General features: G+C 40.8%; 1 protein-coding gene across 1 annotated transcript in view; it reads right to left on the bottom strand.

The window, feature by feature from the left end:
* Positions 1-23,064, bottom strand: part of NAA15 (N-alpha-acetyltransferase 15, NatA auxiliary subunit) — a 58,446-nt gene extending 35,382 nt beyond the window's left edge. The window contains exons 1-4 of the mRNA XM_034771270.1: positions 22,752-23,064; positions 3,419-3,503; positions 1,658-1,762; positions 710-867 (exon numbers count right to left, since the gene is read on the bottom strand). Coding sequence (XP_034627161.1) covers positions 710-867; positions 1,658-1,762; positions 3,419-3,503; positions 22,752-22,805 — 402 coding nt within the window. The 5' untranslated portion in view covers positions 22,806-23,064. The remainder of the gene's footprint in view (positions 1-709; positions 868-1,657; positions 1,763-3,418; positions 3,504-22,751) is intronic.
* Positions 23,065-25,610: the final 2,546 nt, after the last annotated feature.

Below are 25,610 nucleotides of genomic sequence, written 5' to 3'. Positions count from 1 at the left end.
TTGTCCACAGAAACAAAACACCATAGTGCGACTGCATCTAGAACAGCGTCTTCAGTTCTAAGCAACATTTTACCAGAAAACTATTGACAAACTGACAGGAATTCAGAGAAGAGCAACACATATAGTCAGGAGCTGCAGAAACTGGCTTAAAAGGAAAATAGAAGGTTGAAAACTAAAATAAGTTCAGTTTGGCTACAAGATAATCAACAGGAGAAACATGGTAACAGTCTATGAACATTTGAAAATCTAAAACACAGGAATAAGAGGAACAGACAGAGGCTTATATGGGGAATAACAGGGATGAATATATGGGAGAAAGTTATGAAAGGAAAATATTTTGGTTGAATATTAGGACAGTCTTCCTGATAGTAAACTTTGTTAGGCAGCAGTCTCCAAAAGAAAGTGGTAAAAGCCCTAACAACACCTGGGACACTTACAGACTAGACAAAACTCAAAGTGTCCACTAGTGAACAACTCTACTTTAATAGAAAGATAACCTAGCAAATTATATCCTTTATATGAAAGTCATTAAAAAGTAGTCTTCTGCATATCTGAGTCTGAATGTCAAAAGTGTTAAGCATATAAGGGTTTAATGTTTTGATTCCTATGGCCTTTAACCTGAGGAAACTGTATGCAAGTTACTAATTATTGCACGAACCCTTTGCTCTGTTTTCCTGGAAGCCTATAATAATGTAAATACTCTACTTACCCTGTAACCCTCGAGATCCCTCATTTGAATCTGTAGCAGAGAGAGATCTCTCAAGATTTGAAGATTGTCTTTATCCCATTTCAGTGCATTTCTGTAACATTTGATAGCTTCGTCGTACTTTTTGTCTGACCTCTGGAGAAGACCATAGACATGCCAGCCTGGAAAACTTTGTTAAGGATGCTACTGCATTTGAGGGTGAAGAAAATCAATCCAGAATGACAGATAAAGAGTGCCTACTAGGTAAAATAAATAAAATAATAATAATAATAATAATAATAAATAAAAAATCCAGCTTTGTAACAGACAGTAACACCACTAGAACATTCATACTGAAGATATAAAGCTTTTCACCAATTGATATTACAGGAACATGGTGTGTGTGGGAAGGGGGCACAATATTGCAATTCATTTTCCTACTGTTTGAAAGGACTATCAACTTGTATTACCTGCATTTTTTAACTTACCTAATACAGGCCCCAATTCAGGCACACACTTAAGTATGTATTTAAACTTCAAGTATGTCACTAGTCCCACTGACATCAGTAGGATAATCATGTGCTTAAAGTTAGGCACATGCTCAAGTATATGCTTAAATCAGGGCCATAGCAAGCAATTCTGAAGGAAAAAGGTTACACTTGCAAATACAATGGAAAAGAATAGCATGATTTTGATTCAACAACTATAATTCTTCCCACAAAAGCAAGAATGTGTATTTAATTGCTTGCGCTTCCTAGGACAGCTTTGTGACAAAATTTAGGTATGAAATTGTTCAGATAAGTTTAAACAAAATGTACTTGTATATGTATATGCATATTAAACTTACCAGTTGTACACTTTCAATTTGGAACAGCGATAAATGTTGGCTCTTGTTCACATTCTATAAAATAATCAGTTTCTCTAACAGCCTTCTCTGCATTCAGAAATGGAAGGCATATTCAAAAAGGATACAGACATGACTCTTTAAATCATTCCGTAAGCCTCTACGCACTAGTTCATATGCTTCCTCTTTCTTCCCTAGACAGTTCAGCGTTAGTCCTTTCATCGCCAGAGTTTCTAAAAAACATTAGGATTCAATTGATACCAATCTATTATTTTATTAAACACAAAAGACATCCTATAAACCAGGGACAGGGAATCTTTTTTCTATCAGGGGACACTGACCCACAGAAAATAAATCAGTTGCGGGGCACACAGCTCCGCGAGGTGGTGCGAAGGCTCAGGGCTTCCTCTAGGCTCCGGAGTGGGGTCAGAAAAAGGGGTTCAGGGTGCGGGAGGGGACTCTGGGCTGGGGTGCGGGAGGGAGTGAGGGCTCTACCTGGGTGTGGGGGCTCTGGGGTGGGGCAGACTCTGGGGTGCAGGAGGGGACTCAGGGCTGGGGTGCGGGAGGAGGGTTGGGGTGTGGGCTCCAGGAGGGGCTCAGGCCTGGGGGTTTAATCTAGTAAATGCTCCCTGCCTGCCCTGGCTCCGTGCTGCTCCCCGCGCCCACAGCTCCATTGGCTGTGGTTCCTGGCCAATGGGAGCTGCGGAGCAGGTGCTGGGGGCAGCACGCAGAGCTTCCCTGATTGCCCCTGCTTCTAAGGGCCACAGGGACATGTCGGTCGCTTCTGGGAGCTATGTGGAGCTGGCCGGACTTTTAACGGCCTGGGAACCCTAATTTCCTCCCGCTGTGGGGCAAGCCAGTGCACGCGGCTCCAGGCCCGCAGGGGGTGGGGGTGGTACTGAGGCTCAGGGCTTCCAGCCCACGATGCGGAGACTTGCCACAGGCCGGATGAAATGAAGCAGCGGGCCAGATCTGGCCCGCAGGCCGTAGATTCCTCACCCCTGATATAAACTAATAACTTAAACCATATAAATATTCATACATAAGACTTTAGACTCAGGAAAGTCAGTAGCACAAAAAGATTCCAATTATTCTATTTTCAGATACAAAAGATTACACTTGTAGCTTATTCAGTTAGCGTATGAGGCTCAAACAATAAGTTCTGTATCATATTTCCAGTTTAAAAAAAACAGTATTCTGGTTAAAAAAACAGTATTATAGAATACTGAACCAGTATTCTACTTTAAAGCATGTCAGTTTTCCCTGTATACACTGGTAGGCAGACACTCTTCCTCTACTGGAAAGGAGTGCCATGTCTGTTTAAATAGTCCATTCTTTAACAGAAAAGGCAGTCATTTAAAGTGGATTTCAGAAAAGGACAGTCATGCCAGTCTAACAGGTAAAAAGGAAATTCCTTTGAGTACTTCAAAAGAGAGGTTCAACCGAAAGAGTGAAGACAGACCCCCCTCCCCCCCCAAAAAAAGTTGGGTGAGAAAAAAAAAACCCTTTTTCCTTTTCCAAACTGTTTCCCCCCTCACTGGAGGATCAAGATGATAATTCTAACCGCCATGTATGTGTGGTGTTCAACCCAACCCCTTCCCTAAATCATGTACTGCTTTTTCAGATATGAGAGAGAAAAAATAAAAAGATTAAGGACAGCTATTAAAAATGTTATATCAGCAATAAAGTATCACATTATGGTACAGGGTTTCCAAAAGTTACACTTTGTACTTCATCAGTTTCCCCTTAAAATTACTTATCCAAAGGATGAACAAAAAGATGCTAAAAGACTTGACATTTTACAGAAAATCTCTTAAAGTATGTATTACTTGTCTTAAAGCATATAATAAGCAGGCTATGGTAGTTTTATATGCCATATGAAGCCTCACCTCCATGTTCTGCAAACTTTGGATTAGAAAGGATCTGTTTACAAAACTTCAGCCCATTTCTGTACTGTTTATGTTCGTAACACCTCTGTAGAAGAACAGCAAAGTCAGTAACTTAATTCACAAAAGTAACACAAATGTTTTGCAATGTTAAAACAAGAAGCTATAGCACTATAATTTCAGATATTGAAATGTCAGCTTGAAGAGTTTGGGATTTCAAAACACAAATGGGAAATGTCCATTTACATACTATGGTAATGTTAAGAATATCAGTCATTTGTACCAACATACTGGATATTATTGCTTTAAGCAATATAGCTTTTACTGCTAGAAAAACTAATATTTCATGTCCTTGGCAATTTTATTAACCTTACAATAGAAATCTGTGGCACTTCATCAAAATTAAAAAAACATCTTCATACTGTACCCATACTCACGCTACGTAATTTATCTAAACGCTTATCACAATGTAAGTGATTCACATTTGAACATAATGTTCCTGTACAACAACTCATTCATTCAGACTCTACATTATGGAAGCCATATTAGATACTTTTATGGATAGCTCTAACTCCTTTAAAACCGATTACCTTTTTTATTAAACACACATGCCTTACAAATGTTCAATCAACTTTGGCATAATGCCACTTCCCAGGAGGGATAAAGCACAACACAAATATTCTAGATGGACAAATGGGGAGAAGGGTGGTTGTGATGATTCTTGGGGTACCCAGAACTGAGAGTCAGTTACAGTGGGATGAGTCTTTCCTGTGGCAGCTCCAGGTTAGTTCCATATCTCCTCCAAGCTATGCGAGCCCTCACTTCACCTTGCAGGTTAGCAAGAGGTACACCCCAGTTCCTGAGCCCCCTTAAAGCATTCCCCTCTGATATCCAGCCCCTGACACTGGCTTCTCATAGAAATCACAGATCCTCTACTCCCACATGAATAATGTAGCCCAGTTTACCAATTTTACCTTAAATCACCACTCTAACACACAGCTCTTGTGAGCACTTAATATAAAGAAGATTTAAGTAAAAAAGAATAGAGGTTCCACTAAAAACAAGAAAGTGTGATGGAAACAGGTGGTTACAAAATAAACTAAATTCATACACCACAAACTAGGACCTACAATTAAGTTACCTTTCCTATTGAATAAAGTAGATTCCTTTCCCCACCCCCAAAGTTCATTCTCTTGCAGAGCTAAACTTTCATGGAATACACCCCCTTTCAACAAATTGTCTCCCCAGTGAATGGATACAGAGGGTCTTTTTCCACCCCCTCATATACTGAATCAAATCTTTTGTCTTTATTCACAGACAGGGTGAGCTCTTGTCTGTTACTGTTCCTTTTTACCTCCAAGTGGTTTTGATTCTTTGCAGTTGTTTTTGGTGGTTTTCCAGTGACTGTTCTTGGATGGGGCAAGGGTGGGCAATCAAACACAATACATAATTGGCTAGCCAGGGCAGGGTGACAACTCCCTCTCACATGAATGGGTCATCACCAAGACACGTGGTTACCTGTGGACTAACTTTTACTCCAAGACCATAAGGGGAATATTTTTCAATATAGTTACATTCATCCTTAAATATTATCCATTCATAATGAGGAGGAGTACTGGTAAGTTACAAACTTGCAGTACAGACCTCACCCTTCGTTGATAAATACCATAAAAGTGATGTATTAGGTACAGTGAGTTTGTCAGGTCAGAGATGAGTAGAGAAAAGTGAACCCTTCTGCCAGCTGTCACCAATGAGCCTCTGTCACAGAGGTTATTAATGTGAAATGTAATTTTTATTGGCCACATAGGCAGAAAAGATTGGGAAAAGTAGCAAGATTCAGATCTCTATAATCTCTCATAGGTCAGTTTATGTGAAGCTGTGGTTTTCCTTGCTGTCCCTTGGCGTGGAATAGTAGGGATAAGGAGGTGGCCCGTGAGGCCACATGGAATGTGGGGGAAGGTAGGTGAGCTGGTACCATGCAATTCTCAGACAACTGCAAAGGGTGGGGAGTCCGGGATTGCTGGACCTGTATGTCAACCAGCGTCGGCTATGTGGCATTTATGTTTGCTGCCTCAGAAGCCCCATTATGTCCTGGTGCATTTCCCTCTCTTTTTCCTGCTGGGATTCCTGGGCCTGTCTCCTGTCCACTCTACCCTTTTCTTGCTGTCTGACATGTTGACCCTCCAGGGCCTTTGTTCATGGTTGGATGCAGCACTGGCTTGCAGGATCTTGCTGAATATATCCTCCTTAGTCCTCTTCTTTCTCCTTCTCATCAAGTTAAGCTGTTCTGAATGTGTGGCAGTGGCACCCATTAAGCCAAACTGGCAGCAGCAGCTGATTAAAACAGAGAAGCACATCACTTGATTTACAGTCAGAATGGAAAAGGAAAGATACATTTCAGAACTCCCTTCCCTTATTCCAGGTAAAAACAAAAAACTTAGTATGACATGCTTATTAACTTTAGCTTTGGAGTGCCTTTTCACAGCACTGTCCTCCAGCCTCAGCCATGGTGAGTATGAGCCACCACGAAAAGAGGGGGGCAGTAAAGATTTATGATTGTATGAATCAAAATTTTGGTCCTTATTCCATGGGTACAAATATAGGGGAAATAGCACTGAATATTGGCACTATTTACCACAGGCGATGGAGATTTTAGCTGATCTCTCACTCTTGAAGGTAACAAAGGCACAGAAAGCACAGCTGCTACTGGTGTCCCGACCTGTATGCCACTAGCCTGTTTAATGCACTGGTGCCAGCCAAACTCATTGCAGAATGGCACAGGAAAGTGTTCTAGTGTGGAGGGAGAGATAAGGCAGCCATCCATAGAAACCTTTGGGAGAGGATTGCAGAGTATCTCCATGAAAGTTTAATTGAGATGCCATGGAAGGATACCCTAGGTACATAAACAAACTGCTCCACCAGGTTGTCTCCGCCTAAACCAATAAGGAAATGAAAAGCAGATACCAACTCTACTCTGTTGTACCACTATCTCTTCTCTTACGAGTAAAACAATGCAAAGTCGATACCTGTGTCTTGTTAACTTGTTGGCAGGGCACCATCTTTAAATGTAAAACATTGCAAGGGAAAATGGATGCACACACTTACCCAAGGTTCTTTCCCCTTCACTGGGCTCATCTGTGTTTGGCTGGCAGGACTGGCTAGATGGTGGTGGAGACTACCAGGTTCTGGCTCGTGGCATGACTGGATCCCTCCACTGCATCTTCCCCGCTCCTTCACCTCGCTATTCATGGGCGGGGGTCTCAGACTCATCCAAAGGGGGTGGTCTGCTTGGTGTTGATGGGTTCTCTGCTAAATATGGCATGCAGTTTGGTGTAAAAGTGGCAGGTCAGCAGCTCAGCACAAGATCAATTGTTGTGATATGCCTGTTGCAGTTCCTTCACTTTCACATGGCACTTCATACTCCTTTCCCTGCATCCCCTGTGCAATCTTCTCGTAGATGTCCTCATTCTTACAGATGGTCTATAGCTATGTTTGCATAGCCTCTTCTCCCCACAGGCCCAGGAGATACAATACATCCTGTCTATTCCATGGAGGAGTCAGTCTAGAATGTGGACCTGGCATGGTCAGTTGGGCAGTTGCACACTCAAAGGAGAGCTATTAGGTGTGCTCACCAAAATGGACAATCAGAAAAAGGCACGTCAAAGGGTGTTTTTAAACAGGGTGTGGGGGTGGCTTCCAGTCTCTGTGACCCTGGCAGTCAACTTCAGACTTGTGACTAAAGTGGCTACTGCAGAGGGAACGTAGCATTGTGGGACAGCCGCTGGAAGACTGTTAGGATCAACACAGGTCACACACTGTCTACACTCGCACTACATCAAACTCAGGAGGTCAACCGGGTCTCAAAGGCAAAGGGGGAGGTGGTTTTACTGTGTTGCTGTAACAGGGCACTTATGTCGGCGGGAGACAACTTTGAATGTAGTCTGTAGACACATGCACAAATAGGGTTAATGTAAAGCGACTTATGTCGACCTAACTTTGTAGCTGTAGACCAGGTCACAGACATATGCCATGTGGTCATTAGATAAAGGTTTCTGGCAATATTTATCTAGCTTAATTTGAATTTGATCTTCAGTTTATCATGTGATCCTTTGTTATTTATTCCTGGATATAACAGAAAACCGAGGGACTTGTCTACTTCTCAGAACCACACTAATCACAAAAAAATATACTGCAAAGAAATGGAAAGCAGAAAAACTGAAGTTTCCTATTAGCGTCTGGTACAAGTTCAGTGACCTAGTAAGTCTTGAGAGTTTTCCTCTTGGTAAGTCAGAGCTTGGCTTCCTTTGAAGAAATATGGTCTTCATTCCTGGAAGTGTATAGTAAAGACACTTTACAGCAATAAGGTATCAGTCTATGTCATGAGGATTGCATATGGTATCCGTTCCTGTTCTCTCCACCTCCTTTTCCGCTTCACCCTTCTATTGTCTTGTTTTTGCTAATTAGATTCACTTGAATGTAGCTAATAAATGTTATTTGTATGGTATGTAATTTTCTAAAACTGTTACTACGATGTTTACAGTCAATTACATATTTGAAACAGATTTTCTCTCAGCAAACGGGAAACCACTAGCAAGACTCAAAGACTAAATTGTACACATTTTTTTCTCCTTTCTGGAATACTGGGATAACACCAGATCCATTTTGCTTTTTTTAATACTTTCATCACAGTAGCACTAAATCCACAAAGACTTAGGCACATGTACACGTGCAACCTGAAACACTTGGGTAGAGTTTCACTGATATAAACAGTGAGAACAGGCCCACTAATTTAAAAGCTGTGTAGTCTGGGGCTGAGCACTCATGGGAATACTCATGTGCAAAGTTACACATGTGCTTAAGTCTTCACACCTTTGGGGCTTATACTATATTTCCTCACGACCCCAACAAAAACAGTAACCTGAATGCAATCCCTGAGGTTTTTATACCAGAAGCAGGAAACTCTCCAAAATAAAAATTATTTAAATAAGCTAAGTGAAACTACTCCACTTTGAGCTGTGGAACTGTTTTTTAAAAAAACTAGTTAACTGAGCAAGGTAGTTTTCCTGCTTAGTATAATAGCCTCTCACAGAGATGAACCTGTGACCTTTTCAGATATATTTCAGAATGCCATATTCAGCAGGACAGGATCCAAGACGTTTTTAAGGCTATGTCTACACTACAACCTATGTTGGCAGAATTTATGTCGCTCAGGGGTATGAACATTCCACCTCCTGAGTGACATAAGTTACACTGACATAAGGATTCATGTGCACAATGTTATGTAGCAGAGGTGGGTTTTTTATGCCGACGGGAGAGCTCTCTCCCATTAACATAGAGCAGTGGCCAATATGTCCCTTGGCCCGCGCCGCTTCCAGCAGCTCCCATTGGCCTGGAGCAGCGAACCGCGGCCACTGGGAGCCGCGATCGGCCGAACCTGCGGATGCGGCAGGTAAACAAACCGGCCCGACCCGCCAGGGGCTTTCCCTGCACAAGCGGCGGAACAAGTTTGGGAACCACTGGCATAGACCGTCTTCACTATATGTGCTGCTGCAGCGCTGTATGTATACACGTGGCCTAAATGTCTAACTAGGATAACAAATGGGATTTCCAGAATTTGCTATTTAAATAGATAATAAGAGATCATTGTATAAGATGCACTGTGAAATAAGACAGTGTGAAGGAAAAGACCAATGATTTGTGATATTTTGGATAGCAGTTAATTAAATAAGATAATACTTTAACAGCAAAAGCTGATCATTACATGGAGGGTGTTTTTGTGTGTGTATGTTGTTTTATTTTATTATATACAAGACACTTGATTTCTTCTTTGTAATTACATGAAGCAATTGCTCTTATTACACTGGAGTTTTCCTTTAACAGTACCATGATGGAAATGCTACTGAAAGCTACTAAAGCTGCAGATGTTCTCCAGTTTCTCCCTTTTTTTTATTTTAAAGTGGTCATCTTGATGAGAACATAGCTTTCAGTAGCACGTTTTTTTTTTTAAAAAAGTCAGGATTAATATATGTTCCACTTTCGTACCTAAAAGTTTAAAGGGTTTTGTTATTTAGTTTACATTTGAAATCTAGGATTTGTTTAGAACAAAGATTATGATAAGAATTTTAAATGCATGAACAGATTTTTATTTTGAAATATTTAAACACTCCTCTTCAGTTTTGTAAAATCCAAACCAAATAGTCTGCTTACGTACGACACAAAGCAGATGAAACTGACCATTCTAGTTCTGTCATCGAAGGGACTAAAGGAGGGGGGTCTAAAGTGCAGCTTGCAATAGTAACACGGATAGCACCATAAAAAGAAGGGGACAAATTTTTGGCTTTGCATTTCAGCTTTAAGTACAACTGTTACACTAATTTGCCTGCTAGAAACACTGGATCTTACCTCTTGGCAATTTAGTTGTATGTGCTTTAACAGAAGTCTTATCTTGACATTTAAGGCAAGTCAACAAAGATGCATATTATACACTAATGAGAAGTAAAAAAATATCTACACAAATTTTAGATGTCCAGATAATTTTAGAAGATGCTGAATAAGTTTTATGACGACTGCCAGCATAACACAAGGTAAGAATGACAGCAAATTTTCTCTTTTAGACAACTAAGGACCTGATCCTATGAGCACTGAAGTCAACGGAAAGACACCCATTTACTTCAATGAGCTTTGGTAAGACCTTAAGAGCTTGTTACAAATTGACTCAAACACTGATGCTTGAGGCTCTGAAACTGAGGACCCAGCAGTAATAGTTGCATGCTTTCTTGAGAAATGAACAAACTGATTATAGATAGGGGCCTAGAATTCTTAACTACCCTGTTTTTGTTTTCAGATGTTGGTAGGACAAAGGAAAATAAATTGTTCTGACACTGATTTCCTGCATGTAGTATCTCCAAACTTCCTGGTTCACACTCTCCAATCTATTTCACTCTGTAAAAGGAAAACTTCAGTGATTGTGTAATTCTGAAACTTGACAAGAGTGTGTAAAATAATTTTTTAAAAATCTGTTTTAATAAAAATGGTAAGATACACTGACTTCATGAAGACTGCCATCTTCCCTGTGAACCAGTTAAATAAAAATAGCAAAGTACACTTGAAAAGGAAAAATATTTATAAATAAGTTTATCTGCATATTTTTAAATGCATGCTGAAATGATTTTATTTAAAACTGATTTTATTTAAATTTTATTTAAAAATGATTTATTTCACAGGCAGATGGTGTTCAGGAATTTTAGAGACAAACAAGTATCACCCATCCTAAAAACATGTCTTTATGAAGAGCTTCCTCAAACCCTGTGTCTGTCTATACACACTCCATTTGGAATGGGGGGGGGGAGAGAGAATTAAGGGAGATTTATTTCCCCCCATTTAAATAAATGGGAAAATGTCCTTTTATTGAAGTTTGCCTGTTATTATGGTAATACCAACCGGCCCCAACCCACTGTTCTGGGCACTCTAGTTCGCAGACTCCAAGCCACAGTCTGAAGGCAGCTTCTACAAATAAATACAAAAACTATCAGCTGCCACAGAAATGTTGAAACTTCCCCAGGTAGCTGTTAAATTATTTGCACTTATACAGGGCTTTTCAAAGATATCCCTTTCTATATGCGCTATGGACATAAAATTTAACTTTTAAGTTGCCTATCATTATATGGTGATATCTGATACATCTCAGTTAAATCTCTATATTTATAACATGGAAATAACTGAGGTATCTGCTCATGGGACTGTAAGGGACACCACTGTATATAACAGGGGTCGGCAACCTTTCAGAAGTGGTGTGCCGAGTCTTCATTTATTCACTCTAATTTAAGGTTTTGCATGCCAGTAATACATTTTAATGTTTTTAGAAGGTCTCTTTCTATAAGTCTATACTATATAACTAAACTATTGTTGTATATAAAGTAAATAAGGTTTTTAAAATGTTTAAGAAGCTTCATTTAAAATTAAATTAAAATGCAGAGCCCCCCGGACTGGTGGCCAGGACCCGGGCAGTGTGAGTGCCACTGAAAATCAGCTTGCGTGCCGCCTTTGGCACGCGTGCCATAGGTTGCCTACCCCTGGTATATAAGATGAGGCAGACTTGTCCAAAGACACACTGAGTCAGTGGCAAAAATGGGAACAAAACTCACATTGCCTACTGTTCTCTGCTCTAATCACTAGATTATTCAGCCTGATTTTTATTGATTTATTTTTTCATTAAATATTTATTCTAGGGCTTTGGAAGCATGATGTGTACTAGCTAGACTGAGCCATATAATACAGATGGAGTGAGATCTAGAACCTATAATACCCTAGTAAGAAGTCCAACCCCCCACCCCCCAATGTTGAGAACGGGCAAGGTCTCACATTCCAGTATGTGTAGGGACACCCCTCTTGAATTACCTTTTGTCTAACAGATGGCCAATAAATAAATCCTTACTACCACCACACACAATCAACCCTTCAGACATTAAAAGGTTGAAGGAGCTTTCTCTCTGTTTCTCCCCAACCTCTTCCCATCCAGAGCCTCCTGGTTGCCAGCAGGATAAGGTGGAGGGACTCTGCTTCTTTACACCTCACCTCATTCAGACTCCTGGTTGCTGCCACAAGGAGCTGGAGGAAGGTGTGCCCTTCCTTCAACTTTCTGGATTAGGCTTGACAAACTGGTCAATTGACTTATTATTATTTGAACATGGTCAAATAGTTAAATATTCCAGCAAGAATGCCTTCATGTAAGTGGTGACCTACATTTTTCACTGCATGATGGTGCCATCTGTTAAGAAGCCCTACTTAAATGTTTGGATCACTTACTGTACTACATACTAATGCCACCTGTTGGGGAAAAAGGGGAACTAATTGAAAGTTGAGCATCTTGATTGGCTGAAATATTCTAGAACAAACATTGTATGTATGTGTAGCTTTATTTGTATACCATGCCATCAACACACAAAGAAATTTACAAAAAGCACATTAAACAAGGTAAGACACAGCCCGTGCCCTGAAGAGCTTCTTCCTCTACACAAAGAGAAATGTGTAGCCATTAAGCCTCTCCCTTAAATAAAAGTAACACAGCTATTAAACCCCTCTAATAGTTCCCCACCAACCCTCAATAACCTACATTAAAACACCCATGTAACTAAACCCTCACTCCTCCTCCTCAACAAGAATCCCCTTCATACCACACATTTCCCCAGCAATACTTTGTTGATAATATGCAAAGTTCTAGGCTAATGAAGGAGCTGTAACATCACATCTCTGTAAAGACCCTCTCTTCCTGCAGCTGCTTATTAGTCCATTGTGTTAGTTCAAGAAGATGGACTGCCTGCCACCCTTCCCCTCCATGTAATCTGTAAGGCTCCTGGGAGGGAGAGGGCAACATGCCGGAAAACACTGAGTGGCTGGAATCTTCTGGTACAGCAGCCATTAGAAAACAGAACTTCATTATTACTGGTTGATTGAAATCCATGAGATACTTCATAAATCTAGATATTAATGTCTCACTACTTCTGGAATGCTAACATCATAATATATATAGAGTCAGGGAAAACTAAAAATAATTTGTATGGACACTTTTTACTACACAAACTTTGAAAAAATTAAAGCTAAACGTAAGTACTGTGCTTCTGACTATGTGAAACATATAGATGGAGAAATGCTTGTTAAATTCTTGTGATATGTGTTCAGCTTCTGTCAAAGATGGATTATTGCAGTTAAACAGCAAGAAACATAAAACTGGTCTACATCACAATTTTCCTTCTGTGCATTCTTCTACTTTGTCCTGAGCAGCTGCATCACAAGCATGGCAGCTTTTGATGAAGATAGTGATATGAGTAACAATGAAAGTGAAGCTAATTCCATTTTTTCACATTAAGAATTTTGCTACTACATCTTTTTTAGCATCAAAAATTCCTTACTCCTCGAAAGTCTTCAGATGTTCATCAAATTGGTATTAAAAGGTTTTTTGATACAGTGTCCTCTGAACAGAAAAACAAACCTGACCATCTCTTTACTAGAGGTATAAATGCCAGCAATAAACCATTTAATACAGAAAAAAATCCTTATATACTAGATTTTTTTGAGAAGTTGTGTCCAATTTACAAAGTAGGAAACAGCTTGCAGGAAAGTCTTCTGAATGCCAAAAGTGGACATGAAAAAGAATTGTTGTTCTTATTCCTCAAGTTCCTCAAGTGTCTCTAGTATCTGATAGATGAAGCATATTCACAGTGAGAACGTCATCAACTTCATGGTAACAACTCCACAACTAGTGGTTTACTCATTCCAATGCACAACTGAGCATTATCATGCAGCCTAATATTGCTGACAATACAATAAATGAATTGGGTCCACACAGAAGGGTATTTCAGTTGTGACTGAGAATGTGACTAATGTGAAAGCAGCTTAGTCTTTGCTGATAAATGAGTATCCACATCTTCTGTGTTATGAGCATGCTGCTCTGAGGAGGCAGCATTTCATTGGTGATGTTGAAGATTTGACAAACTTTCTCATCACGTATGAGAAAAGTGAAAAAACACTGTCAAATTTTTCAAAAATAAAGTACCAGCTGCCATTTTCAACATCATTTAGTAAAGCACTCAATTTCATCCATGCTGAGTAAGTCTTGCATACTCAATGGGGCTCTTCTATTAAATGCCTCAAAGATCTTCCAATGTACAAGCAGACTCTTCAATCAGCTGCTGCTTAAGAAAGGGTGGCTGGGCGCTGCCCCCAAGTAATCCTCACTCATGTTCTTGATGATGCAGTCTTTTGCAAATGTTAAAGGACATACAAACAAACAATTCTGATTGAAGTAGCAAAGTATAAAGCAAGAAGCAACCCATTCAGTTGTAAATCAACCAGAGAGCAAACCAAGCCATTGAATCAAAACACCTCTCTCTATCATGGTGGAAAGGGTCATGTCCAACTTGCAGTTTAGCTACAGCAGCAGAAATTCTTTTCATACTTCTGTATACTACTACTGTATGCACAAAACAACGTTTAAAAAATTACTTCCTTTATAGTTGCTATGTTTGTTTCATTTCCGTTACAAAAGAAAAATGATAATGAAAATGTGACAATTATTCAAGACTGAACAGTTTCATTTTTTAGAATTTCATTTAATTATGTTTTGCATTTTTCTGAGTTAAAATAACGCAGTTAAAAACTTGTTTTTTGTAATTAGGCATAAGAATCTAAGGCTAAGCCTATTGGAGACCATAAAGTCTTACTCCTTTTGTTATAGTTATTGTTCTAACAAATTAGTGCTTTAAAATAGTTGGCCATTTTTCACATTTGACAATATTTGACCAATGTTTGCAATTGACCAATTATTTTGGACTGGTCAAATGCCCAACTCTATTCTGACTGCTACAACGGGATCATTTATATTACTCTATCCTTCTCGCAGACACCAATTTAAATTCCGCCTCTCTATTTAATATCTCTAGTGCCTGCATCTGCTGCTCAGAGCTTCCCAAACAAACTGCTACAGAATAAAACTTGACTTGATTCTCATCAGTTTCACTATGTACCCACAAGGTTATAAACAACCACAATGAAAACTGACAGGTTCTTGTCAGTGATCACTCTGGAAAGCTCTGAGCAGCAGCATTAGCACTGAAGTCACGTATGTGTTGTCTTATGTCTGTAATGTATTGGTTTACACTTGGTATTAATATGGAAAGTTTATCTTCACACCCGTAAAGACTAGAAACTTTTTTTTTTTTTTTTTTTTTTAAGAATCTGCAAAAGCTACTTCCACTAATTCTTCCTCTTCCCCCTCACCAGAGGCAAGTAGGCAAATGGACTTTTCCAGCCCTAATTTATCCATCCAACATATGTTTATTTTCTCTCAAAACTGAGTTTTAATTTAAATGGCCATGTATGTATGTTCTCTACTAAAACATAAGAATACAAATCAAGTAAAGAACTAATATCTGAGTGTGAATCATAGTGTCAAATATATGGCATGAGCTGCTAAGACAATGATGCATATCATATATCTTTACTTCAAAGAAAAAAATATACAGCTGCAGGTCATTTTCTGCCACAAAGTACCAGCAATCTTCCTATTGTGCATGCATTCAATCCCTTGGACAGGACATTTAATAGCTGTCCCCACTTAAACTCAATTTATTGCCTAGAAATTTCAATCACTGAACAAGCTCTTCCATGTTCACTAATGATCACGCTAACAGTAGCTGTAACTCTATGCCCCCATTGCAGGGTCTCAGAGCCTGAGTATTTACACCACAATTAAACAGCCCCATAGACTGAACCCAAGTCAGCTAACACGTGCCAGCCCCAGCTGTTTAACTGCAGTGTAGACATACCCTGACTCCCTCTGGCTGCTTGAAGCAAGTAGTAACAGTTTCAATACTCACACCATTTTCACTGCGATACTTGTGGTTTGTTGGCTACTATGAGGAGAATAGTGGGAGGATCTCTACTAATGTATGTCTACTGAACTTGAGCTGCTATTCCATGTTAGAAGCAGAGCTGCCCTATCTTAACTTCTATTTTAACCTGAGTTAGTTGACATGCGTTAGCTAACCAGAGTTAAGAACACACACTTTTTTGCTGTGATGATGTATCATAGGAAGAGAATAATTAAACAGTTTACATTTGGGTCACATTGGGAACAATCTCTTTGCAACCATAAAGACTAGGTTTTCTTTAAATGAAAGTGTCAGACTTGTCTTCCCTGCATCATTAACTCAAGCTATAACTTGAATTTTGCCCCAGCCCAACTTCCAGCCACATACAAGAATCTCTAGTTAGTAATGCAGTGGAGATGCTGCAGCTCAAGTTGCAACAAATCATCTGCTGCTAATCCACTCACTCATTTAATATCACTGTGTATCTTGATTGTTTTGCAATGTGGTCACTCTCAGTCTAGCTCAGTGGTTCTCAACCTGCGGCCTACGGCCCGCTTGTGGCCCTATCAGCATACAGCTGCTGCCGCCTATGTGACATCCTCAGGGTCATACAGGTAGTATTGGATGCAGCCCACATAACACAGTGTGGACCACATATGTAGCCCACAATGGTCAATAAGTTGAGATCCACTGCTCTAGCTGCTCAAATGTAGTAACTCCAGTGTACTAACTTGAGCTCCCTGGGGCAGTGAAGACAAGCCCAAAATTCGGAAAAAGTTGGTGACACTGACATGAAAACCACTACACATGAGCAAGTGGATTTTTTTGAGCCCTGATCCTACCAAACAACACAGTAGTCCCTAGGCATCTGATACCCCCACACTATCCTGACAGGGGATCCTGGTTCAATGACTAAAGACATACATAAAATGGAGGATTGAAGATTAGAGCACCTCAGCAGAAAGATGTGTATTTAATCTGAACCAGCTGTGCAAACCACCTGATTAATCCTATGCTAGAGAGCTAAAAAACTAAGAAATAGCCTTCTGCCACTGATGTAAAATCCTGGCAGACAGAATTGTTCTGGAACGCAAGTCTCAGCAATCTACACTAGTCCCATGGCCTAAAGAATCCTCCAGCTGCAAAGAACTTTGTCTTACTTCCCAGAAGAGATTGACTGAAAGTATCACACGTCCATTGGAATCACTTGGGGGGGCTGGGGAGGGGGGAATCTCTCCCCCAAATAGCTTCAGGCAAGTCTAAGAAATGAAGTGGATGTTTCTTTTGTGGTGGTGTAGAAAGAATCTGTACAAACATCTGAACTGTTCCTCCATTCATTGGTGGTGAAATCTAGTGAGGAACAGAATCTGACAAAGACAAACTCCTCATAATCCTTAATCATGTAAGTGTGACACTTGCTCAAAAAGCCATCTTTCAGCATCAATTATCTTAGCAACTATTCCCTTATTTTTAGTGTCTCCTTCTTGGAAAAAAGTTATTCAAAAAGTGGCAGTGGGCCAAACAACAGCTGACTTCCATCCAATACTCTAGATCTTTTTCAATCAGGCTTCATGACTGAATATGGCACAAAGATCATACTGGTAGCACTGATGGATGATCTCTCTCAGAATGGAGATTGAAGATCCATACTACTAGATCTGTTAGCATTCTTCAACATCATGGATCACAAGGTTATGCTAGCTCAAATGCAGACTCTCACAGAAGTAGATGGAAACATGTTAGGTCTGAGAACAGAATCAGCATAAGAGTAGCAATGCACAATTGGTCTTCTTCTCCAAGGACCTAAATCTGTCAAGTCCAGAAAAGTTCAGTCTTGTCACTGCTCTTATTCAATGTCTGTGATACATTTAAAAGTGATAACACACAATAAATCAATAGTGTTATCTAAACTGACTATGTCTAGCAAGCAAAACCAGCAGATCTTCCTGACACCAAAGTATATGGAAGAAACTGAAACATAAATTGCTAGGTTAGATTCAATTAGAGCAAGACAGAAGATACTGTACAAAACTGGTTGAGTTTGGATCCACCTCCTTCACTGAGACTATTCCCCACTCCAGACTGTCATGCAATGCACAACCTCTGGGTTCTGCTAATTTCATATCTGCTCCTAGATTCCTGTATTTACAGCTATGGCTGATTAGGAGATGTTTCCTATTCTTTCAGTTAAGAGCATTAGGTAGAAGCTTCGATCACAAGCAAGGGTCTTTTTCTTCACACTTAAGAAAACAGAGAATCAAATGATAAATACTATGAACTTTTGAGCAGGGAATTTTGTGTGTAAAATCCATGACACAGTTGATGCTAGACAGCAATTTCAGTTGGTAAACAAGCTTATTAAATTACCTAATTACTTACATGGCCTATAGTCCCCAAGAGCTTCAAACACTAAAATTGATCTTCAACATTCCTATAAGGTAGGGAAATAATATTCTCATTTTCACAGAAGCAGTAAGGTCACAAAGGTGGCTGTGTAAGAGACAGGAACTGAACCTAGGTCTGAGTTCCTGCCCACAAGACCATCCTTCCACCTAATTACTGGAAAGATTAATTAGTAAAATATCCTTCCTAGCAAGGAAAACCAGAAACCAATACAATATCATCTTGTTATCCCTACCCATTTGAGAGCATGGTGATATATATATTTAAAACTACAGAATTCAGCATACTCAAGTAACCAGTAACATTATGGTGCAGCAATGATCATCGTTGGTGTATAGTCTATTAACTCTGTGGGTTATCGCTATAAATTGGAATTATCACAATCTTTAATCTTGGACCGGGTTGCTGCTGCATGGCATAAAAGAATACATCTTGAACACCACACAGTATGTACTTAATACTAGATCTAAAACACATACTTGAATATTTTTAATTTTAGCACATCTAGTACAAAGCTTTGAAGCAATGGAGAAACATAATCCCTATAGCAGACATGGTCTAGGTGTAATTTCCTCATTTGAAAATGTTTTCTTTACAAAATTGAAATTAAATATTGTTATATCTGAGGTTCAAAAAAGATACCTGTCACCTATTAAGCCAATACTAGCCAGGGTGAAAAGTACATATAACACCATGCTTTCCCAAAAGGATACTGTTCTCCAAAGTTATTTCCTCTGCAATTTGAAAGAATAAAAAAGTTTTGTAATATCATGTACCATATTTAACTATCATTGCAAATCAGCTTTCTGATTATTCCTGCTCCCACCCCCCCATGCATGTAACTACTAGGTCTGGTCAAACAAAAGCATTCATTTAATATTTGACATATCCAATTGGTACTAATCTAAATACATTTGCTGAGTTGTATTTGACCAGCTAGTCATACCATGAAAGCTGGTTAAATAGCATAAGTATTAACTGAATATTTGCCAAAAACCTGTAAAATTCACCAGTCATTTGTAAACTACAACTCAAACAGTCCTACCTCCTGCATGCCTTGATTTTGTTTTACCTTCTTTGCCTTTTTCTTCACTCCACTTTCTCCTTTCCTTCCCAGGAAAGTGCATTTCTCCATTACATTACAACTCACCAGCTACTGCAAAGGGGGTGCATGTTGTTTTAACCCTCCCGCAACTTTCTGGCTGGTGAAAGGGGTGTTTCTTACTCTTCCCTCTTCTCAACCCCATTTTGAGTCCTCCTTCCAGTGTTAGCCTCTGCTGTTGCTCATCGCTTGTACAAGTACAGTTGAATGAAATAGACCCAATTAATGTCAGTTTCACTGATGCCCACAAGGATCAAAAAGAAACAGTGAAAAGTGACAACTTAGGAGAGCCACTTTCCCTCTTCTGCACCCTGTGGAAGCCCTGAACAATAGCAGAGGTACTGAAGTGCTCTGTCTGCAGATTTAACACAACAGTGAATTAGTTTAACCTTGGTTTGCACTTGCATACCTTCATATCTCTAAGAGCTAGAGAAACATATTCAAAAATGAACTTAAGTTCAGCAGAAAGTGGTAACTTCCTGGGAGAGTTTCTTACTCATACTGGGTGAATGGATTTTTTGAGCCTTGATTGTCTGTATTACAGTGGTGTCGAAATGTTAAATATGGTACACACAGAGAGCACATTCGCAGTAAAACTGCCATACATCTATGAGCAATTTAGGAAAATCTTACTCTATTTAGTGCTTTTAGCAAACAGTGATAGGACACACACAGATAAGTGGAAGAACAGGTTTGCAAGCAGATTTCTACATAAACATTTCTTTTACAGATTTTTGATCTTGATAGCTTTAAAAAACTGACAACTGCTCCAAACCTCCAAAGATTAAAAGGTAAACTATTTCCCCAACAGACTGATCAGATCCTGTCCTGTTTCTGTAAGGCATAACATTCAAGTTTTGAGTAAATTTTCTCAACACTATGAATAAATGAGACCCCTCTCCAAAGTATACAGAATTGGTTTAGTGTCCAAAATATCTATGTCTGTTTTAATCTTTGCTTACAAAAATAAAATGGCAGTTTATCTGCTTGAACTATTGAGTTTACAACAGCTGAGAGAACTGCAGTTTCGATGGTTCTGGTTCTGGTAAAACTTCTGTGTAACAATATTATCTATTGAAGGGCAATACGCCTCTTTTGGGTACTCTGTAGGCTAGATCACATCAGTGTCTGCTGAAAAAATCTTGACGCTATAAGTCACCTCTTGATATATACAAAGAAATGACATACCTGAAACAACGTGGCATGTTCACTGGTCAAGCTTTCAATAAGAATACTGAAACTTATTTTTCAATCTACCTATTTTATTTTGCAACAAATTAGAAAACCACAGAACGGTCTACACGTGTGAACCGTGGTCGTGGGCTCAAATACCATAAAGGGAAAGGGGCAGCAAGAGTGAGGAGCATTAAATGTTAAATTGTACATCACACAGGAACTGAAGTTATTTAGGTTACAAAGATTCCCCCCAAACTTGATGACAACAGACCGCCCAGTTAAAACAAACAAACAAACAAACAAACAAACAACAGAATGAAAACAAACAGGCTAAACAAAATCTGCTTGGTCTGGAACAGATCTCAGCCTAAAACCAAGTTTCCTGAGCTGGACCAAGCTTTATTGCTCCTTAACGTCATCTTCACTGAACTCCAGCTATGACAGAACACTCCAAACCAAACCTTTCAAAGTGGAATGCCAAGACAACTTTGATATTTGAGGAACTTTTCAAAGGAAGTTTGAAGAGACTGCATGGCAAGGATTTAGAATGTACTTGTGTCCACATTTGGGTGGTGACTTCTGTTCTTCATGAAACATACAACTTCAGGTAGTACTGATGATAATACATACCTTTGCACTCTTAACTATTGTGCAGTTATTTACAGTTCTGTAAATTTCTAATGTAGCGTTTTTAAACTAAACACTCAGTAATAGAATACATATATGATACATTAAAAGCAAACATTTATAGAAGATTTTAAGAATGTTTTGCACACAAAAACCTTAAGATGCGTATATTAAAAGAGATATTTCTCATTATTTCAGGAGAATTGATAAGATTGAACTAACATGAATAAGATGCAGCCTTCTAATGAGTTTCTCTGCATAAACCAATTGTCTTCATCCGTGCTACAGATTACAATTTCTGCAATCTGAGACATTTCAAATAGATTACAGAATCTGGCTTAACATTCCTGATCTCTGGGAGCACATAATAAGTTTAAGAATCTTTAAAAACAGACAAACATTTTGGAAACCTAAACTAACATGCAATATTTTGCAAAAAAAAAGTTGTGAGAGAGAACTATATGATATTTCAAGATTAAGTAGATAAGAGGGAATCCTCTTAATATGAAACTCTTGACAATCATTCATTAATTGATCCATCTCCTTACAATACTCCATTTGCCCCAAGTGCCTTATATTCAAATTTCATACTGCACTGAATCAAAGCTGATGTGCATTTATTATATTGCTTTGTACAGTGAATTATTCATTCCTTTTATGCACACTTTAAATGGAAAGTATAATGTCTTCGTTTGTACTCTTAGTAATTATTTTGTGGTGCAGACCTTGTTTCATTGACATATGCTGGAATTAGAATCCAGGGAAAGTAAACTGTCAAAATGTTTTCCGTAGACAAGACTTAATTGCTCAGTTAGTCTAGGAAAAGTCACTCTAAAACCTTCACCATTTTACATTTCCTCTGGCCAAAGAAACATTCCCCATTGAACAGCAAGAACTAATCTCTCCAAATCTGACTTTTAAAAAACCCAGAGGAAGCCCAAGGCCCCCAGCTACTGTAGGAACAGAATTAGTGAATTCAGGATGCTTTAAGGAGCCTATGATCTTGCACTAGCTTAGGATCACGTCTGACTCTCTTTACACAACTCTGAAGTGGTCAGTAAGATGCAAAACGCAGTGTCCGCAATGTACTAGACCCTCACCCAAACATAATGGGCAGGATTCAAACTAAAAATTCACTAGTTAATGGGTGTTCAGAGCTCTTCTGCTCCCCCCTCAGCGAAACGCAGCCTGAGAAACCAACCCACCCCTGTCGCTTTTGCTTACCCAGGACAGCACGGGAGGAAGAGGCTCGAAAGGGGGCTACTGTCAGGGAGGGGTTGAAAACTCCGCGAATTATAGACTTTCCTCCTATCTCCTCAGGTTTTCTGCCCAGCCCCTCCCCGGACTCCTTTCTCCCGGGCCTCCTACCACATGCCGGGGGAAGTCCTTCGTTCCCAGGCACTGGGGGAGTATGGGGGCTTTCGCCCGTCCTCCCGCTCCTCTTCAGGGGGCAGCGGGGGAAGACAGACCCTGAAGCTGGGAGGATGCAGCAACCAGCGGAACAGGGGGTTACGAGAGCCGGCGCCAGGGCCCAGGCAGAGGTGTGGGGGCTCCCTAAGTCCCGTCCCACCGAAGCAGCCAAGGCTGCAGCTCCCTACGTTTCACCGGGCGCAGGGGCCTGCCCAGGCGCCGCCGAGGGCCCCCCGCCCGACTCACTCACCAGGATGCGCTTGAAGAGCGCGTTCTCCTTGGGCGGGAGGCTCACGGACGGCATCGCTCCTGCTGCTGCCGCGGCCGGCTCAGGCTCCGGCTCCGCTTGGAGGCTCCGGGGGGCGGGGTGTCTCCTGCCGCTGCTCGGTCACCGCCGCCTCCCGGGACTCCCTGCCGGGCCGCCCCCGCCGCCCCCTGCTCGCTTCCGTCCCAGGCCCGGCCCCTCCAGGCCGCCGTATCCGCGCCGGGTTCCCCCTTGCCCCGCACCGAGTCCCAGGCGACAGTTCACGTGGTAACTGAACAGGCCGGAGAGAGGCACCGCCAAAATGGCCGCCGCCGCTTAGGGCTTCCCCAGCCGGGTCACGCTGCTCAACGCGCATGCGCCGCGACCCCATTGCCCAGCCCGGCTCGGGAGTCGGTGCGGGGCATGCTGGGAAGCGAGGCCGCTCCCGTGTTCCGCCCTGGTGACTCAGAGCCCGTCCCAGGCGTCCCCCGCGGGGCGGCCGGAGTTGTCGTGACTCGCCTCCATCCCCCGCAGCCGCAAAAGCCCGGGGTGAAATGGGGCCGTTCGGGGGCTTTGCCCCAACCATTATGCACCCAGCCCTTCCTCGCCCTCCAGCGGCTCCGGGGCCGCCTCTATTTTACGAGCCCTGCGATCTGGTGTAGGCGCGTCTCTCCCACCAGAGGCTGGACAGCTCCGGCCCGGCTGGCCTAGGGTTTAGGGTGTGCTGATCGCCTGAGTTAGCTAGCACGTTGTAGAAGCCTAATGTAAACAAGGCCTGCTGCCTCTAAGGTGTCAGCCTGGTGGGGCTAAAGTCGGGGGAGCGCAGGGCTTAGCTCATGGAAAAGGGCTGTGCTTTGGCTACATTAAAATGATTAGATTGTTAGCTCGTGCTAACATTGTGCCTTTAAATCCTACTCTAGATCAGGCCTGGGTACATGCCATTTGGAGGAACATAGAATACCTCCCTCTCTGGCCTTTTACCAAAAGTGATGAGTAGCTACCATATGTGGGCATTTGGTCCAGTGCCAGCTCCCCTTACACCGCTCTGACATGGCACCTCCACCTGCAGCCTCACCCTGCTATCTTCCAATCTTGCAGAACCAGTTTTAGTTACAAAAAAGGCACATGCCTGCTATTTTTTGGGACCCACCCTCACAGTGCTGTGCCAGCAAAACAACTCAGAAGCTAGTCAATTCTTGCCCCAGGACAGTGGTTCAGGTCACTGTTTGCTCTCCTCTGCTTCCCTCCTGGAACTTGGAACCACAGAAAACATGATGACTGTTGCACATTTGGGTGTCCGTAAAGCAATTATTATGTGCGGTGTTAGAATTTTGTATGGTATTTAAATGCAAATTAGGATGAGTTCCTCAGTTTTTGTCTATAACTTCAGCAGGATTTGAACCCAGTTGTCCAATGAAAAGTTTACATTCAACCTATTGTGCCACAAGCCTTCAGCTGATGATATTGCAAAACAGTTTTGTACCCTAAATAAGTACTGAACTGCTTTTAACATCAAAAGTAGTAATGGGATGAGAGTTAAAGTACTTTTATGGATTAGAAACTTGCTAAGAAACAGAAAACGAATAGGAAGAAATGGTCTTGTTTCAGCATGGCAAAAGTTAACAATAGGGTGCCTTGCTTCTGCATTAGGGGCCTGATCTACTGGCCCACTGAAATCAATGGGAGTCTTTCCTTTTACTTCAGTGGGCTTTGGATAAGGCTGTATGAGGTGTTTAATATATTTATTAATTATATGGAAAAAGGAATCGACACTGGGACACAAAATTTGCATATGAAGAGACTAAAGAGTGCTCTGAGAAGCTTCAGCAGGAATTAAAGATTAAACTAAGATCCCAATCCTGTAAAGATTTATGCACATTGCACATGCTTAACTTTACTATTGTCATGCTGTCTGGAGTAGCTCATGACCCGTGAATCCCAACCTTAGGGCAGATTGTCAAAAAACAGGGAAAAAATCCCAAACTGGTTGTATGTTCTATAACACTGCTCTACAGCCAAAATGCTTCTGAAATAAATGTAGTCAAACTTTACTAATTCTGGGTCACTGAGAACGAAAATGAGGCTTAAAATTGTTGATTGGCTCTAGTTTTCAAGATATGCTATTGGGTCAGCATACACGACCTTGACTTGGGAATGGCGGAGGATAAGTGAGTTATAAAGGGAAGGGATCTCAATTTAAACCAGAAATGACTAAAATACATCTTTGACTGGATCTATGAATAAATCTATGACTTGGTTTGGACAGTACTTGCTTTTTAGGCAAAACAATGAATGATGCAATCTGAAGCTGGTATTGCGTCATACATGATATGAATTGCATCATGTTATTCCTAGAAGTTGTGGATGATGCAATCATCACGAAGCTTACATCACTCTGCTGATGAAATTGCCCTATATCAGCTCTAGAAATCATACAGTGTCGTGCTCTCTTATTTGTCAGTGTTTGATTTTGCAAAGGGACACATTTCTATTTAGCCAAAGTGAGCAGAGATGCCTCGTACTTGTGTGAACAGTGCAGATAACTTCTGCTATGTTTGTGGTGAAGTGACTTTTGCATCACAAAAGTGCAATATAACCACCCTGGTTAAGAAAGCCTATCACCTTTATTTTGGCTGCAAAATTGGAGATCAGGACAAGAGGTGGGCCCCACACATATGCTGCAACACTTGTCCAACAAATCTTTGCCAGTGGTTGAACAGGAAAAGGAAATCTATGCCTTTTGCAGTGCCAATGATTTGGAGAGAGCCAACAGATCATACCAGCAATTGTTACTTCTGCATGGTGCCTCCAGTTGGGAAAGGTGTGTCAAAGAAGAAAAAGTGGACTGTGCATTATCCAAACATT

The sequence above is a fragment of the Trachemys scripta genome, chromosome 5 (genome assembly GCF_013100865.1).
Source record: "Trachemys scripta elegans isolate TJP31775 chromosome 5, CAS_Tse_1.0, whole genome shotgun sequence".
NCBI classification, from domain to species: domain Eukaryota; kingdom Metazoa; phylum Chordata; order Testudines; family Emydidae; genus Trachemys; species Trachemys scripta.
Note: the sequence above shows the minus strand (reverse complement) of the source record. Positions and strands in the feature narration are given on the sequence as shown.